The sequence below is a fragment of the Physeter macrocephalus genome, chromosome 17, assembly GCF_002837175.3.
Source record: "Physeter macrocephalus isolate SW-GA chromosome 17, ASM283717v5, whole genome shotgun sequence".
Lineage (NCBI taxonomy): Eukaryota > Metazoa > Chordata > Mammalia > Artiodactyla > Physeteridae > Physeter > Physeter macrocephalus.
Window position 1 is genome coordinate 711,319 of NC_041230.1, and position 17,508 is coordinate 728,826.

The window sequence follows — 17,508 nt, forward strand, 5'->3', positions numbered from 1 at the left end:
CCGGACGCGCAGGCTCAGCGGCCATGGCTCACGGGCCCAGCCGCTCCGCGGCACGTGGGATCCTCCCGGACCGGGGCGCGAACCCAGTTCCCCTGCATCGGCAGGCGGACTCTCAACCACTGCGCCACCAGGGGAGCCCCCCTTCCATCTTTATCTTCAACCCCACGCCTATCCCCATCCCAGTCACAACTCCAAACCCATCTCCATCCCGTCCCCAGCGCTAACCCTAATCCTTTTCCCACACAGAAACCACCCACGTATGCAGTCTCAACCCCAACTCTATCTAACCATGCACAACCTCAAAGCCAACCATCTCCAACCCCGCCCATAACTCTAATCCAAACCCCATCTTCAATCCTACATCTATTCCGAAGCCCCACCCTATCCCAATTCCATTTTTATCTCCACTCCATCCCAATCTCCACCCACCTCTAATTCCGGAGCCAAACCTAATTCTATCTTCATCTCAAGCCATCAGCATATGACCAAACCCAAATCTAACTCATTCTCGACCCCAAACCCAACCCTAACCCCAGCCCCAATCTTTTACCCACCTCCAAATCATCAACTTATGCACTCCCAACTTCAAATTCAGCCATCTGCCATCCCATCCCTGTCTCTAATCCAACACCATCCTCGTCCTGTCCCATCCCACCTCCAATTCTAAAGCCAAACCAAATCACATCTCTATTCCTAACCATCCAGCATTTGCATTCCTAGCCCCAGATCCAATCCACCCCTAACTCCCAGCCAGGACCACAACCTCCTCCCCCGTCTAACCCCATCCCCACCCCAACTCTCCTCCCCAGCTCTATTCTAAATCCCATCCCCAGCTCTACCGCCTCCTGCTTCCTCACCCCCGTCCCATCCCCCCCCACCCCCATGCCCCAGCCCCCATCCAACCTTCCCCCCTCAGCCCTGCTCTCGGAGCCCCCGCTCACTGCCTTCGGCACTGGGCGGCCGTAAGCAGCCACCGCGAGCCCACCAACACGGCCCCGCAGTAGAGCTTGCTGGGTCCCAGCAACAGCGCACCCTGCCACGGCTGGCTGTGCCTCTCGCAGTCGGTCGCATTCACGAGGCGGCTGCTGGTGCCGTCAGACGCCCGGGTGTTCTCCCCGGCCCCAGGTCCGAGGTCCTGGGTGCTCCCGGAGGGCCCGACGGCAGAGGACTTGGCGCAGGAAGCACCATCATCTGCGAGAACAGGCTCCGGAGGCAGAAAGTGGGGGGGGTGGGGGTGGTGCCGGAAATGGAGCTCGGGGGCGGGGCTTGGGCTCGGGGGCGGGGCTTATAATCAAGAGGCGAGACCAGCCAGAGGACTTCTGACCTCCGAGGGGCGCTTTTGTTGCGGGGGTGGGAGTGGGGCGGGGGCGGGCGGGCAGGGCTCTAGGGGCGGGACCTGGTTTTAAGAAGTGAGGGGGGCGGGGTGTCAAGCCTTAGCGAATGGGGTCTGGGCTAGAGTCGGCAGAGCCTGAGATGTGGGAGGGGCTTGAAATCGACTTGAGCAGGGCCAAGGCCAGGGTCCTGCGGAGGAGTCGATCCTCTAAAGAGCCCTGACTTCGGGAGAAGAGGCGGGGGCTGGGCTCTAGGAGCTGTGGTCAGGACAGCAGGTGGAGCCTGGCCCAAAGGAGGAGAGCCAAAGAGGCTGGGCCTTTCTTGGGGGAGGGGCACAGCTCAAGGATCCCTGACTGTAGATAAAGTCTGGACTTGGGGTATGGATGGGGAAAAGGGGCAGAGTCAGAGCTTGTGGGCTGGGCCAGAGTTGGAAGAGCAGAACCTGGAGAAGTGCTCAGACTGGGGTGGGGCTCCCGTGGGGTGGGGGGTGGAGAGCAGAGCTATTTCACGAATTCTCGAACACAAACGTGCCTCCTGAATTATCCTGCTAATACCCTTCTCCCTCACCCAAACCTGCAGATGGGGGCATAGATATCCTACCCCATCACCCGTTCCCCCATCGTCTGTTCACGCGTTCACTTGTTTATATTCTTGCCGAGGACCCAGACAAGTGAAACCCTCGTTGCTGTCTTCATTTACGCACACAGTCCAAGAAACAGGCGCACACGGCTGTCACAGACGTGCACGCGCACAGTTACGCAGGGAGACGTGCGTCGTCTCCACAGGGACAGTTACACACACAGCTCTGCCTCGTGGTACACACGCTTCCCAGGTACGCACATTCGGGGGCAGCCTTAGATCTCACTCACTCACTCACAGCGCTTTAGTGACCTGTGTATATACGCCTCGTGTGCAGACAGGTAGAGACTGCCACTGACTTCTGCACACAGCATGGTGGCATGGTGACAAGGTTAGACTCAGTGGACCAAGCATGACACAGGGCAAGTCACCTAGCATCATCCACCTTCACACAGCCACTGTCTCGTGGTGACAGCCTCTTCTGCACACTCAGTCGGTCACAGGAGGGATGGGCACTCGACACACACACACAGCGCTGCACCGTCACACATACAGCCCCCTACAGCCACACAGTCACATCCGGTCACCCATACAAAGACCCTCAAGCAGTCACGTGTTTGCAAAGATAGCCACACATAATCTTGCACCCAACTACAATCACACAATCACAAACGGCCGCCCGAAGGCACCTAGCCCCACATTTTCATGGTGCCAAGCACTTTTCTCACACACAATCCTGTCACACAGGGACAGAAGCCAGCAGTCATACATACACAAAGCCAAGCAGCCATACACGGTAACACTCACAGTCAGTGATACACACACACCATCCTAAACGCACAAACACCCAGTCACACAATCACATCTACAGCCTCAAAGAGTAGTCACACCTGTCACAGACGGTCACTCAGTATGGGAAAAGGCACCACACACACACACACACGCACACACACGCTCACACACACACGGTAGCAGTCATACAGCCACACACAACCACAGGTAACGACAGACTCACATTCACCCAGCCTTGGAGCCATAACTAGTCACACGTGTTCCCCCAGTGCCACATAGAGAGTCACCGACAGCCCCACGATGCATAGTTATCCTCTAAAGAGCCCTGACTTCGGGAGAAGAGGCGGGGGCTGGGCTCTAGGAGCTGTGGTCAGGACAGCAGGTGGAGCCTGGCCCAAAGGAGGAGAGCCAAAGAGGCTGGGCCTTTCTTGGGGGAGGGGCACAGCTCAAGGATCCCTGACTGTAGATAAAGTCTGGACTTGGGGTATGGATGGGGAAAAGGGGCAGAGTCAGAGCTTGTGGGCTGGGCCAGAGTTGGAAGAGCAGAACCTGGAGAAGTGCTCAGACTGGGGTGGGGCTCCCGTGGGGTGGGGGGTGGAGAGCAGAGCTATTTCACGAATTCTCGAACACAAACGTGCCTCCTGAATTATCCTGCTAATACCCTTCTCCCTCACCCAAACCTGCAGATGGGGGCATAGATATCCTACCCCATCACCCGTTCCCCCATCGTCTGTTCACGCGTTCACTTGTTTATATTCTTGCCGAGGACCCAGACAAGTGAAACCCTCGTTGCTGTCTTCATTTACGCACACAGTCCAAGAAACAGGCGCACACGGCTGTCACAGACGTGCACGCGCACAGTTACGCAGGGAGACGTGCGTCGTCTCCACAGGGACAGTTACACACACAGCTCTGCCTCGTGGTACACACGCTTCCCAGGTACGCACATTCGGGGGCAGCCTTAGATCTCACTCACTCACTCACAGCGCTTTAGTGACCTGTGTATATACGCCTCGTGTGCAGACAGGTAGAGACTGCCACTGACTTCTGCACACAGCATGGTGGCATGGTGACAAGGTTAGACTCAGTGGACCAAGCATGACACAGGGCAAGTCACCTAGCATCATCCACCTTCACACAGCCACTGTCTCGTGGTGACAGCCTCTTCTGCACACTCAGTCGGTCACAGGAGGGATGGGCACTCGACACACACTGCTGCACCGTCACACATACAGCCCCCTACAGCCACACAGTCACGTCCAGTCACCCATACAAAGACCCTCAAGCAGTCACGTGTTTGCAAAGATAGCCACACATAATCTTGCACCCAACTACAATCACACAATCACAAACGGCCGCCCGAAGGCACCTAGCCCCACATTTTCATGGTGTCAAGCACTTTTCTCACACACAATCCTGTCACACAGGGACAGAAGCCAGCAGTCATACATACACAAAGCCAAGCAGCCATACACGGTAACACTCACAGTCAGTGATACACACACACCATCCTAAACGCACAAACACCCAGTCACACAATCACATCTACAGCCTCAAAGAGTAGTCACACCTGTCACAGACGGTCACTCAGTATGGGAAAAGGCACCACACACACACACACACACGCACACACACGCTCACACACACACGGTAGCAGTCATACAGCCACACACAACCACAGGTAACGACAGACTCACATTCACCCAGCCTTGGAGCCATAACTAGTCACACGTGTTCCCCCAGTGCCACATAGAGAGTCACCGACAGCCCCACGATGCATAGTTACCCTGCGCGCGCACACTGGGATTCTGGGTACCTGTCGCCCCCAGAATCAGTGCTGTGATCAGTGCACCGACTATCCGCGCCCAGGGGTCCGGCTGTAGCCAAGGTCATTGCACCTGGCGGGGGTGGGGCGGCCCAGGTGATTCTGGGAACCCTCATCGCACCCCCACCTTTCTCCCTCCCCTGCTTCTCAGAGCAGAGAGAGACCACGAGGACATGGCCCGCCCAGAGCGCTGAGACGAGTTGAGACTCAGGGCTTAGAGACTTCAGAGGAATCAACACCCAGCCTCCTCCAGTCTCCGAGACAGGATGGGGGACGCATCCCAGACCACAGCCAACGCAAAGACATCGCTCCCTTCCCATGCGCCCCCCGGCCCTCACCTGCCACGTCCCCCAGGTAGGGGCTGGGGAACCCGCCCCCGGAGCCGCCGCCGCTGCCCTGCAGCCGCCCTCTCCTCCCGGCTCCCGGCACCGGCCTGGGTGGTAACGACCCACTGATCCCTGGGGCGCATTCCCGGGTAGTGAGGAGCCCTGCCGGGCCTTAGCCACCACTCCTCCGGCCTCCCCCATCTCCACCCGGAGAGCACCCCCCACCCAGTCCCGCAGGCCACTCCCTACCTCCCTGGCCCCGGGATGGGGAGGGGTCTCCGGAGGTCTGGCGTCTCATCAGCTCTGGAGCGCCCTTGGCGCGAGTGTTTCTCTGTCTTCCCCGTTCCTTCACTCATTCTACCTCCCTCCGACCCCTTCTCCTCCTCTTTCCTTCTACCCTTCCTTCTCCCTGTGTTCCGCTTCCCTCGGGATCTTTCTGAGTCTCTCTCAGTATAAGGCGCCCACCCAGTGTCTCTTTCTGCTGTATTTTTTTTTTTTACAGCTTTATTGTGGTAAAACTGAGGTACAATCAATATACCATATTTAATGTGTACAATGTGATGAGTTTTGACCGACACACTTTCAACCATCACCCCAGTCAAGATAATGAACTGTCACCCCGAAAGTTTCCTCAGGCCCCTGGATGTGTTTCTGTGATACTCAATTCAGCTCTCTTTCTCTACACCCCTGGGTCTCTCTCTGTATCTTTTCTGTTATCTCTCTTTTCTCTGTGACACGACCCTTCTCTGTCTCCCTGTTCTCTGTTTCTATCCCTGCATCATCTTCTTCTCTTTCCTCCCCTTCCCCTCCAGCTCCCCCCACCTTTGTCACTGGCTCTGAGTACGTGTATCTTTGTGTCTTTCTTTTCCTCTATCTCCCTCACCCTCCATTTGGGCCAGGAAGACCCTGGCCACTTTGCTGAGGGACCCCCCCCCCCCAACCCCTTCTCTGCCCCTCACCCTGTGACCAGGGCCACCGGGCAGAAAGGGGCGCGGATCCAGTCTAGGCTCCCCGCAGGTGCCTTACACAGCCTGCCTGGCACAGCCAGGCGTGGGTGAGATTTGGGCAGGGCCACCTGTCAATGGGGAAAGAGGCCAAGAGGCCAGGCTAGGGGGTGGGTGGCTCCCGGCCTCTTGGGAAATAGGGCACTGGGTAGGGAACCCAAAAGGTGCCTCCTCCCTCCCGGTTCCTGGGCCATCCAGGGCTGCCTCTTCTGACCTCTTATCCATTCCAGCTCTTCCTTCTGTCTGCCCCCAGCTCTATGCATCCATCTCTAACTGTGTCTCCAAGTCTCTGTCTCCGCTAGGATAGAAGAGCCAAAGACTCATTTGGCACCTATTTACTGAGCATCTATAGTGTGCCAGACTCAGATCTGTCTGTGAAGAAAAATAGACAAAGATGCCTGGAGTTGCTGCCTTTGCAGAGCTCACGTTCCTTGAGGGCAAAAACAAAGCTGTCTTGTTCACTTCTGTAATCCAGCACCTGTTGAATGGGAGGTTTTAGAGCCCTGAGACTCGTTTCAGTGTATAGGGAAAAAAACTTAAAAACATAAAATTCTGAGGTTTGTTTTGGCTATTGCAATGAATAGTTCATGCATTATGGTGACAAATCCAGCAGCCTACTTCGTTTAAGCCTACAGTCTTTTAAGTTTAGCTTACAAACCTTTTTATTCCAAATATGTGTTTTGATTACAGGAAGGGTTTTGTTGTTGGTTTTTGTTTTCTTTTTGCATTTTAATTTTTTAAATTGAAGTATAGCTGCTTTACAGAGTTGTGTTAATTTCTGCTGTAGAGCAAATCGCACCAATGTTTTCTTTTTTTATTTTTGTAAGGATATGCATGAGTCTTTTTTAAAAATTTATTTATTTTCTTTATTATTTATTTCTGGCTGCATTGGGTCTTCGTTGCTGCGCGCGGGCTTTCTCTAGTTGCGGCGAGAGCGGGCTACTCTTCCTGTGGTGTGCGGGCTTCTCATTGGCTTGTCTTGTGGAGCTTGGGCTCTAGGCGTGCAGGCTTCGGTAGTTGTGGCACGCGGGCTCAGTAGTTGTGGCTTGCGAGCTCTAGAGCGCAGGCTCAGTAGTTGTGGCACATTGGCTTAGTTGCTCCGCAGCGTGTGGGATCTTCCCAGACCAGGGCTCAAACCCGTGTCCCCTGCACTGGCAGGCGGATTCTTAGCCACTGAGCCACCGGGGAAGCCCCCAATGTTGTCTTAGGTCAGTCTCCCAAGGCAAGAAATAAAAACAAAAATAAACAAATGGGACCTAATCAAACTTAAAAACTTTTGCACAGCAAATGAGGTAAGTCTTTATAATAATGTTGGGTCCCATTTACAAACCAAGTTAATTAAATATCTTCAAACATTTAAAAACTACATTTCTAAAACCAACACACTCCATCTCTTCTGGAAGTCCTTCAGTTTTTAGGCAAACCTTCCAGAGCATGTAAATAAATTTATACATCTATGTATATTTTACTTATAAATATGATCAACTGGGACTTCGCTGGTGGTCCAGTGGTTAAGACTCTGCGCTCCCAATGCAGGGGAACCAGGTTCGATCCCTGGTCAGCGAACAAGATCCCACATGCTGCAATCAAGAGCCTACATGCTGCAGCTAAAGATCCTGCATGCTGCAACGAAGATCCTGCGTGCCGCAACTAAGACCCGGCACAGCCAAATAAATAAGTATATAAATAAATAAATATTTAAAAAAATATGATCAACATTGCATTCTTTCAAGTATCCCAACACTGGATATAAACTTGGGATGACTCTATAACTTAAAAATCACAGACCGATGATCCATTCCAAGCTGAATTCACAAGACTATCCCCACAGCAGATACAATTCTAGTAGACATACAAACACCTTAAACACCAAACATGCAGAGATTCTGCTTCCAACAATATTCATGTTAAGGGTTGGGCCTCCAAACGTTTCTATGCTCATTTTGAAAACATATCAGAATTGGAAGAAGTTGTTCATATAGCAGAGCAGTTAGGAACCCAAGCTGTGGCACCAGCCCCCCTGGTATTCAATTCTGACTTGACCACCTACTGTCTTCGAGACTTTGGGCAAACCATGTTACCTCTCTGTTTGTTATTATTGTTAGTATCCATTAAGGAAGATGATTTCCTCTCAGTTAACTGAAGTTGATTTTGTTCTGCACGTTCATTGATTGGGTTCTTCTTGGTGATCCCAGTGAATTTCATGTCCCTATTTATTCTTCATAACTTCTAAAAAGGGGTTGGTCAGGTGGGCCCGGGCCATCACGTGACTTAATATTTTCATGTACTCATAAAAAGTCAATTACTCCCTCCCATGGCAAAAATTTCACCTTTGGTAAATTTCACCTTGATAAAATTTCACCTTTCTTTGGTTCCTGAGACATCTAAGTGTGCTTTTTCTCAAATCGAAAGATTTTAGACTCGAGAGACACTGTTCTTTTCATTTACTGCCTCTGTCTTTGGACCACATAGCTCTTCTATCATAAAATGACACATGACTGACTTTGAATATCTCCTATGGTGTGGCCGCTCTGTGTAACAATTTGCAACTTCATTCTACTCTATGCTGGGCAAAAATAAGGTTGCGATAAATGTTTGTGAAGCAAATGGACCATTGTGTCTGATTCTCCCTCTGTTCCTAAATATTTCTCTGCTCGAAACTTCAGCTCCCATGTTGGACCCTCTTTTCGCTTTCTCTGGGGAGCCACTTACTGTCCCAATCGTCTTCCTGGGAGGGCGCCTGGCTTAGATGTCGTTTTGTCTTTCTTGGAGATGGTGCAGTGGGGGTCAAGAGAGGAAGGCCTCTCTGAGGTCAGGGACAGACCTGGGGCTTGGGGATAGGGGTGCGTGCATCAGTGTGGGATCACGCACGGTGCATGTGGGTGGAAGAAACGCAGAAAGCAGGTAGAAGCCCGGGTCCTCACCCAGTTCTGCCTGTCTGCCCCCCTCATTTCGGGGAGGGCCTCCAGTCTCTACACCTCCCTGCCCATGCCCCTCTCCTCAAATAATGGACTGCAATGAGATATTTCAAATACCCACATGTGACCCTGTCCTTCCTTTTCTCAAGGCCCTCAGGATCAAGGTCAAGTACTTCTGCCTTGCACTCAGGGCCCAACGCCATCTTCCAGTGACCTACTTTCCCAGCCGTGTCACCCATTTCTCTGGCCTCAAACCCCAGCCCCCACCAACCTGGATGATTTGCCATCTCTGGAACACAGCAGATGTTCTCACACTCCCAGACTTTTCTACAGGTCAGTAGCATCTTGGGTACGCCACCCCCCAACTTCTCCACGCGGTGAACTCACGTTCATCCTTCCTCTCCAGCTCTCCCAGCCCCAGCCCCTGCTCAGCCCTCATCTTCCCTCCCTGCACCATCACTTCTACTCCCCCCTGGCCGCTGGTCTCTTCTTTCTGGTCCGTCCTGCACGGGGCCCCAGAGTCGCTTCTCCTCACACCCCTTCCATGGCGCCCCACTGCTCTCAGCAGGAGCCCTAGCCTCTCAGCCTGGGCTCTGAGGTCTTTGGGATCTGGTCCCTGCTCTCTTTACCTCCCACCACGCTCACCCCCACACAGTGGCCTCCCGGTCCTCTCATCTCCCTGCTTTTGCTGCTACAAGGGGAGTTTAGTGGAGAAAACTAGCTAGGTGGAGGAGACAAGGATGTCTCCCCAGGGAGGAGAAAAATCAAGTTGGGCTATAAAAGGGAACTAAGGATATCTGGGCTTCAGAGAGACAGAGGTGGGATAAAAGCAAAGAGTACCACTAATAGGGGCTTTCCTGGTGGTGCAGTGGTTGGGAGTCCGCCTGCCGATGCAGGGGACACGGGTTCGTGCCCCGGTCCGGGAAGATCCCACATGCCGCGGAGCGGCTGGGCCCGTGAGCCATGGCCGCTGGGCCTGCGCGTCCGGAGCCTGTGCTCCGCGACGGGAGAGGCCACAACAGTGAGGCCCGCGTACCGCAAAAAAAAAAAAGTACCACTAATAATAAAATTCACTCTTTATTGTTCACATGGGAGTGCCAGGCACTGCTGTATGTGTTTCACATGTTTACAGCCTTGAATCTCCCCGACAACATAGCCACCGCCTTATGAGGGATATACGATTATTATCCTTATTTTAGAGATGAGAAAATCTACACACTGAAGGAAGGCACTTCCTGCGGTTGCATGGCTAAGCAAGTGGGGGAGCTGGGAGGCCAACTCAGGTTTGGCCAGACTTGGGACCACTTCTCTGTAGGAAGAAGTCGAGCCCATGGAATAACTGGGGAGGGGGAGATGCTTGGAAGGGATTTTTCTGTATTCTCTTAGTGGCAGGGTTGAGACCTTAGCTGCTGTTCCCATCACTCCTAGTGATGCACGGATGGGGCTGGGGTAAAATCAGAGAGGATTTGTGCTGTGGTGTCACCACTTTGATTAAGCATTAAGGGTCGGGTCTGGACAGGTGGGGGGAAGGTCAAGAGGTGGAGGTCACATATCAGGATCAGTTGGCCTGAATGGTTTTTCGGATCCAGTGGCCATATCTGCAGACGTCGGTGTAGACGCCTGGCTTCTCCTTGGATCCGCAGGGGATGTTACCCCACGACACAAGGCCTCGGAGACGGTCGCCACACACTAAGGGACCCCCAGAATCACCCTGTGGTTAAAGAGGGAGAGAGTCAGATACAGACTCGCAGAGAAGGAGAAACAGACAGAAGGAGACACAGAGCCATGTAGAGAGGGGGAAAGACACTCAGAGATGGAGAGAAAGACACACATACAGAGAGAGAGAGAGAGAGACAGACACAAAGTCACAGATAGGGAAATAGAAGAGACTGAGGGAGACTCAGAAACACAGAGATCTCTAAAGAGGGGACAGATGGTCTCAGAAGTGGGGCTCTTCTGCCTGCCCTTGCTTTGCATCCAACTCACTGTGTATCACTTTTCTCTATCTTTGTCCCTTTCTCCCTCTTGGCTGGTCTCTGTAGATCCTTCAATGCACAGGGTTCAGTTTTGACATCAAGGGGAGAGATCCAATGGACGATGGTGGCAGAAACCCAAGTTGAAAGTATTTGGGAGTGGGGATGGGGCCCCTTCTCTCCCCAGCTATGGTCCCCTCTGCACAGTGTGGCTATTTCCAAGCAGAACTTGTGGGGATCCTGCTGGAGCAGGGACAGTCTCCTGGCACCATCTGCCTCCCTCCTGTGTCTCTGTGGTTCTTGATCTCTTCATCTCCATCCTTGGCTCTGCATTTCCTCTCTCTGCTGACTGGCTTTTTAGCTCTGCCTGCCCCTGATTGTGTATCAAATTGAGTCTCTCTCCCTTATCACGCCTCTGATTGTCACCCAGCCTGTCTCTGTAAAGCTCTAGTCTGGTCTGTGTACCTGTCTCTTCCTGCCCATCTCTGTCCTTGGCTATGTAACTGGTGGGTCCTGGCGTCCTCACCTGGCAGGAGTCCTTCCCGTGCTTCTCATCCCCGGCACACACCATGTTTGGGGTGATCTGGCCAGGGTAGGCACGGTCACACTCCTCCCGGGGCACCAGGTGGAGGTATGCGCACTGGATGATGTTAGGGAAATCACCTGCAAAGGGAGATGGGCCAGGATCACTTCACAACCCACCCTTCCCATTGATCCTCCAACACCTATAAATCCTCCCCCCCCATTGGTCCCTATTGCCCAATGGTTCCCTTTTTCCTATTCGTCGCTCATTCTCAAAACCCACTTCCATTGCCTGACTCCTGATTGGTCCCTCTTTCCATCAGTCTTCCCTCACATTGGCCTGTCTTCCTCACTAATTACCCCTTCTCTACCAGTCCTCATTTCCTATTGGTCTTTCCTTCTCTTAGTTCCCGCCTTCACTTGTCTCTCTTCCATTGGTCCCACCTTCTTCAGTAGTTCAGCTGACCTCTAGACTCTCTTCCTCTATTAGTCCCGCCTCTGTTATAGCCCGTCCTCCCTCATTGGACCCTTCTTGCCCAGGGGCTCATCCTGATTGGTCACCATTCCTAACTGGTCCCTTCTTTCCCCATTGGCTCTCCCTTCTATTGGCCCTTCAGCCAAAGGTCTACTCCCTCACTGCTTCTTTCCTAAATGGCCTCATCCTCCGCCATTGGTTCTCCCTTCCTTTTTGGCCCTTCACTCACAGGCTTACCCCCAATTGTTCGTGCTGATCTACTAGACTTGTTTCTTCCTCTAGTCCTTCTTCTAGTGACCCCTCTTGACTACTGACTCTTCTCAATTGACCCCTCCCCCATTAGCTTTCTCTACACTGTTTGCTTTCTCAGTTCACATCCTTCAGCTGGCTCCCCTGCTTCTTCCATTAGTCCCTCCTCCATTTATCCCTTTTTGATCATCAGTGCATCCTGATTGGTCCCTTTTGACAACTGGCCCCCTTCCTGATTAGTATCTCCACAGTGACCCTCCCTCCTCATTGACCCTTCATCTTATGGCCCACATCTCCATATCATTCACCTGTTGGTCTACTTTCTCCATTGGCTGTTCACTCATTGGCTCAACTCCCATATTTGCCCTCCCTCCCCATTGAACTTTCACCCACTGATACACTACCCCATTGATTCTCACCTTTAACCCACCTCCCCATGACCCATCACCCATTGATGATGGGTCACCTGCATCATTCTCCCTCTACTGACCATCTGCCATCTTGCCCCAGCCTAGGATGTGGCAGCTGGTGTGGTTGGCTGAGCAGTCTCTTTCCAGGGACAGGGGCTGTATGTGTGCAGAGAATTTGACTGGACGTGACAGGCGCAACAGCATGATGTCCTGGTCATGGGTGGCGGCGTTGTAGCCAGGGTGGACCACAGTCCGGACAACAGAGCTCTCCTCCTGGAAACTCTCCCTTTGCTGAAGGTTGTGCTTCCCCAGGTAGACCTGAAGATTCCTGGGAAAGAGAAGGGCTGGGTCTCACCTGGAGCCCTTGGGCTGCAGCTGAGACTCCAGAGGGGGCTACGGTGGGAGGTGGGGTAGCCTGGTACACCATGAACCATCCAGTCTTCTCCCCTCACAGTCTTCCCAGCTCAGTAAATGACAACTCCATCCTTCCAGAATAACCCGGAGACTATTCTTGACTCTTTTATTTCTTGACTCACCTCCGAGCTGTCCAGAAATCCTTTTGTCTCTCCAAAGCATATCCAGAATCTGACCACTTCTCACCTCTCCCACTGCTGCCATCTTTGTCTGAGCCACCATCATCTCTTACCTGGACTACAGTCTCACTGGACTCCTGGCTTCTACCTTTGCCCCTCTATAGTCTGTCCTCCACAAAGCAGCCAGAGCTATTTTAACAATATAAGCCAGCTTTGTCCCTCCTGTGCTCAGAACCCTCCTGTGACTCCCATCTTGCCCAGAATAAAGGCCAAAGTTCTCACTGTGGCCTACAAGATTCTGCACAATCCGTCCCCGTCACCTGTCAGTTATCTCCCACTCTCCCCCTTCTCCTTCTGTTCCAGCCACACCGGCTTCCCTGCCTTTCCTTGAACACAATAGTCATCCTCTCACTCCAGGGCCTTTGCACTGGCTGTTCTCTCTGCCAGCAACTCTTTCCCCCAGATGTCTGCATGCCTCACTCCCTCACCTCCTTCAAATGTCACCTTCTCAGTGAGGCCTTCCCTGAAGACCCAATTAAAATGCAAGTATCCGCCCCAACAGGCAAGTCCTAGCTCCCTCTCCTGATTTCCTTTCCACCAGAGAACCTAACATCACCGTCTGACACACTGTATATGTATTGTTAAATATTGACTTGTTTTACTGTCTCTCCCTCTGCTACAGCCGTGCTATTCGATAGCAGTTTCTGTAATGATGAAAATATTCTCTGTCTGCACTGTTTGAAACAGTGACCACTGACCACAGGCAGCTACTGAGCCCTTGAAGTGTGGCTAGCGGATTTGGAAATTCGTTTCATTTTTATTAGTGTAAATTTAATTGGCCATATGTGGCTAATGGCTGCTGCATTAGATGGCACAGCTCTAGAATATCAAGGTGGGATTTTTGTTTTAGTCAGATACATCCTCCTCGGTGCCTAGACCAGTGTCTGGCATGTGATAGGTGTTCAATAAATATTTGTGAAATGGATCAAAGCATTACTCCCTTGCTCAGAAACTTTCCATAACTCCCCATTACCCTCAGAATAAAGCCCAAGTGCCTTATCCCACTATCCTCTGACCCTCAGTGAACCAGTCACTTTCTTTTCTTAGAACTCTTCAGATTGTTCCCACCTCTTTTGTCCTTGAATTGCCTCTGCCCCCTTCTTCACTTGGCTACCCTTTCTCATTTTCCATGCCTCAGTGTGAATTTCCTCTCATCAGAAAGTCCTTCCTGGCAGCTTCTTCCATCTGAAGCAGGTACCTCTGTTCTTTTCTCTCATGGAGCCATCCTTGGTGTTTTGCCTTCATTGGACTTAGAGTCATTTGTAACTGTATGGTTTTTCGAGGATTCTATAACTGCCTTCCTGCACCTTTCTGCTCCTGTGTTCCCGAGGGCAGAGACTCTGGGTATCTCCCCCTCTCGGTCTTTGCTGAATCCCCACTGCCCAGCTCAAATCGGGCTCTTAGTGGGTGCTCTTGATCAATGTGCGCTGAATGAAGGACTGAGGATGGTGGGAGTGATGCCAGGGTTACCAGCGCTTGGGGGAGACCACCCTGGGGCGTCCTTGTGTCCATGACCCTGCAAGGTGAGACCCCTGTTGGGGTCTCTCCCCACTCCCACTGGGCTATGGCACCTGTTGGTCGGTCACTTGCTACTTCTCTGAGCTTCAGTTTCCTCAGAAGCAAAGAGTCCCTCATGGTGGGGGATTCCAGGAAAGGTATAGAAACTGCCTAGCTGGGTACGTGGCCCATAGTTAGCGTTGAAAAAAATGGTGGTCGTTGTTCATCAAACTAGTGATTATTAGTGCCCTGAGGATTAGCCCTGGGTCCTCTATGGTCCTCTCTCTATGCCCACTTTTTGGATGATCTCATCCCATCCCTTAGCGTTAAATACCACCTGTTTGTGGTATTGAAAGCCTTAATGTCTACCTCCGTCTCTGACCTCTCCCCTGAGCGCCAGCTGCCAACCTGGCATCCTTCTTGAACATCAGCCAGGTACCTGAGACTCACCTTGGCTAAAACAAAATGTCTGATGCTCTCCCACCCCATATCCAAACTGCTCCTCTTTCTCTCTCCCCTGACCCGGAGAAAGACGCATCAAAACAGCCGGTTGTTCAAGTCCCATCCCCGGAAGTCAGCCCTGCTTGTTCTCTTTGTCTCCCATTCCACACCACCAAGTCCTGCTGACGCAACCTCAGAACCCCTTCCCAGGTTTCCAACCTCCCTCCATCCCCAGGGCCGCCCTCCTGGTCCATCTCAGGACAATGGCAACAGCCTCCACGTGCAGCCCTTCGTCTCTCGCCCAGTTCACTTTCCAGAGTGCTCTTAAAAACGTAAATCAGGTCATGCTCCTTCCCTGATTAAAACTCTATGTGGCTTCCCCCAGCACTTAGAATGAAATCCATCGCTCCCTACAGGGCCCTGTAGAAGGTCAGTTCATCAAAGCAGCACTTTTGCTTGTTTTCTTCACTGCGATATCCCCAGGGCCCCAAACACTGCCTGACACATATTTAGGAATCAATGAAATACTGGCCCGTTGAACCTGGTTATCAGATGGCCTCATGATGGGACAGGGGGCTGTGTGACGTCTGCAAGACTCCCGCGGGGTCTAATTGCAACCACTGCTCCTCATTCACAGGGCGGAGACTCACGGTTTTTTGCAGTGGGCAGCGGTGAGGACCCACAGTGGATGAATGAGGACACCCCCACAGAGCAAGTAGCCTGAGGTGTAAAGGGCAGCTTGGTAGGGGTGAGACGTCTGCTCACAGGGTCCACCGTGCAGCACCTTGTTCTGTTCCTCTGTCTGGGCTGAGGGAGGGAGGGTCTGAGTCAGAGAGAAGGTCTGGAGACATCAGGTACCTCCCCCCAGGTGAACCCCATCGCTGTCTTAATCATCAAGATCATCTCCATCCCCACGTCCCAAACCAACCCCATCCTCATACCCACCTCTTCTTCATCTCAGTCCCCATCCCCAAAGCCAAATCCATCCCTAAGCGTTCTTATCTTCAAACCCACCTCCAGCCAATTTCCCCATCTCTAACCCCATCTCCCAGACCAAGCTCATCCTCAAACCCTTCCCCATCTTCAAGGCCACCTCCCACCCCTTCCCCATCTGCATCCCTCATCCTTAAGTTAACCCCTGTGTCTTCCTCCTTGGAAACCCACCCCGCTCCATCCTCGTGTGTACCCCCATCCCAGGTCCAATCTCTGCCCCATCAACCACACCCACCCCATGCCCAAACCGCCCCCTGCCCCTCCCTTTCTTGCCTACCTGCAGCGACCAGAATCAGTGTTACAATCAGCATCTTCATGGCCATTCCTGAGAGGGGGAAGCCACATGCTCCGTCAGTTCCAGCCTCAGACATCGCCCAGTCCACTTCCTCTTCTCCCTCCTCACCCTCCCCTTCCTCCCTGGCCTGCCCTGCTCTCCTGACCCTCGACTTCTGTCTTTCCCATTTAGCCTCTCGATTTCTTGTCTCTCCGACCCATGTCTTCCATCTGAGGGTCCCACGAAGGCGGGTGCCAGGGAGGACCCAGAACCTGCTGCTCTCCGTGCGCTTCACATTACTTTTCTATTCTCGGCTCTAGTCTGCCTGCTTAGTAACAGGAGGAGGGAGGGGCCCTGACATTCTTCCCTCTCCATGGGGTTTTCTCCTCCTCCCCTTGGCTCTGTGCTTACCTGTTGCCCAGCCCCACACCTGTAGGTTCTGGTGGGAGGTGTGATCTTACCTGCTGGGGGCCGGCCGCCTGGGGGTTGACTCTTGGGTTGGGGGCAGGGACAGTACGTGTCACAGGCAGACAGAAAGGGAGACAGACAGAGAGTCAGAAATGCAGGGAACCGCGGGGAGAGAAGTGACGCTGAAAACAGAGAGGACGCCTGAGTCAGAGACGGAAGGCAGAAGGCAGAGGATGTAGGCGCTGTGGCGCCCAGGGCCTGGCAGACAGACACCCTGAGCTCGCTGGCCCCCCTGGAAGAGGCTGGTCCTGTCCTCAGATGCTCCTGGGGTTTCCTTTTAACCTCTGCCTCCCCAGGTCCCCGCGGCAGGAGGGGGACCCACCCTTTTCCTCCTCACCCAGGCTTCCCACACATTTTCCTCCCTCCCTCCCACAGCTCCGCGCCTGATGACGCCCCTGACCCCGGCTCCCAGTGCAGGTCCCTGAGTGCGCTGGGGGCCCGGATTCCCAGGTCCGAGGGAGGAGGGGGCTGGGGGCTGAGCCTTCTGGACCTTCAAGGAGAAAGGAGCTGGGGGTCTGCACACCTGGATCTAAAAGAAGGAGGGGCAGGGGCTTGTTCTCTTCAGTTCCTAGACTTCTAGGTCCCTGAGCAAGAAAGGATCTGAGGGGTTTCCCTGGTGGCGCAGGGGTTGGGAATCCGCCTGCCGATGCAGGGGACACGGGTTCGAGCCCTGGTCCGGGAAGATCCCACATGCCGCGGAGCAACGAAGCCCGTGAGCCGCAACTACTGAGCCCGCGTGCCACAACTACTGAGCCTGTGCTCTAGAGCCCGCGAGCCACCACTACTGAGCCCGCGTGCCACAACTACTGAGCCTGTGCTCTAGAGCCCGCGAGCCAC

General features: G+C 53.2%; 2 protein-coding genes and 1 long non-coding RNA gene across 6 annotated transcripts in view; 1 reads left to right on the forward strand and 2 right to left on the reverse strand.

The window, feature by feature from the left end:
- Window positions 1-2,285, reverse strand: part of KLK5 (kallikrein related peptidase 5) — a 9,879-nt gene extending 7,594 nt beyond the window's left edge. Inside the window, 2 exon segments of the mRNA XM_055079220.1 lie at window positions 942-1,284; window positions 2,210-2,285. Coding sequence (XP_054935195.1) covers window positions 942-1,284; window positions 2,210-2,285 — 419 coding nt within the window.
- Window positions 2,286-4,549: 2,264 nt separating this feature from the next.
- Window positions 4,550-17,508, forward strand: part of LOC129391440 (uncharacterized) — a 17,058-nt gene continuing 4,099 nt past the window's right edge. The window contains exons 1-2 of the long non-coding RNA XR_008615593.1: window positions 4,550-4,882; window positions 8,926-9,109. This is a non-coding gene — a long non-coding RNA (uncharacterized lncRNA). The remainder of the gene's footprint in view (window positions 4,883-8,925; window positions 9,110-17,508) is intronic.
- LOC102981444 (kallikrein-6) lies at window positions 9,843-16,913 on the reverse strand. 4 transcript variants are annotated; one of them, XM_007104282.3, is made up of 6 exons: window positions 16,665-16,913; window positions 16,207-16,254; window positions 15,587-15,743; window positions 12,486-12,733; window positions 11,276-11,412; window positions 9,843-10,487 (listed from the first exon to the last, which is right to left on the reverse strand). In XM_007104282.3, exons 2-6 carry the CDS (start codon window positions 16,250-16,252, stop codon window positions 10,335-10,337), a joined length of 741 nt encoding a protein of 246 aa, XP_007104344.1. In that variant the 5' UTR covers window positions 16,253-16,254; window positions 16,665-16,913; the 3' UTR covers window positions 9,843-10,334. The 4 variants fall into 4 exon arrangements, with proteins under 4 accessions (XP_007104344.1, XP_054935165.1, XP_054935164.1 ...); XM_055079190.1 differs by lacking the exon at window positions 16,665-16,913 and adding an exon at window positions 16,615-16,633; XM_055079189.1 differs by lacking the exon at window positions 16,665-16,913 and adding an exon at window positions 16,370-16,531.

Excerpts from the sequence above, each read along its gene's own strand:
- LOC102981444 (XM_055079188.1), bottom strand. The coding sequence starts at position 16,300 with ATGTCTGAGGCTGGAACTGACGGAGCATGTGGCTTCCCCCTCTCAGGA. Across the intron at positions 12,734-15,586 it reads GCTGCCCACTGCAAAAAACC|GAATCTTCAGGTCTACCTGG; the intron begins GTGAGTCTCCGC and ends TCTCTTTCCCAG. Across the intron at positions 10,488-11,275 it reads ACGGGAAGGACTCCTGCCAG|GGTGATTCTGGGGGTCCCTT; the intron begins GTGAGGACGCCA and ends CTTTAACCACAG.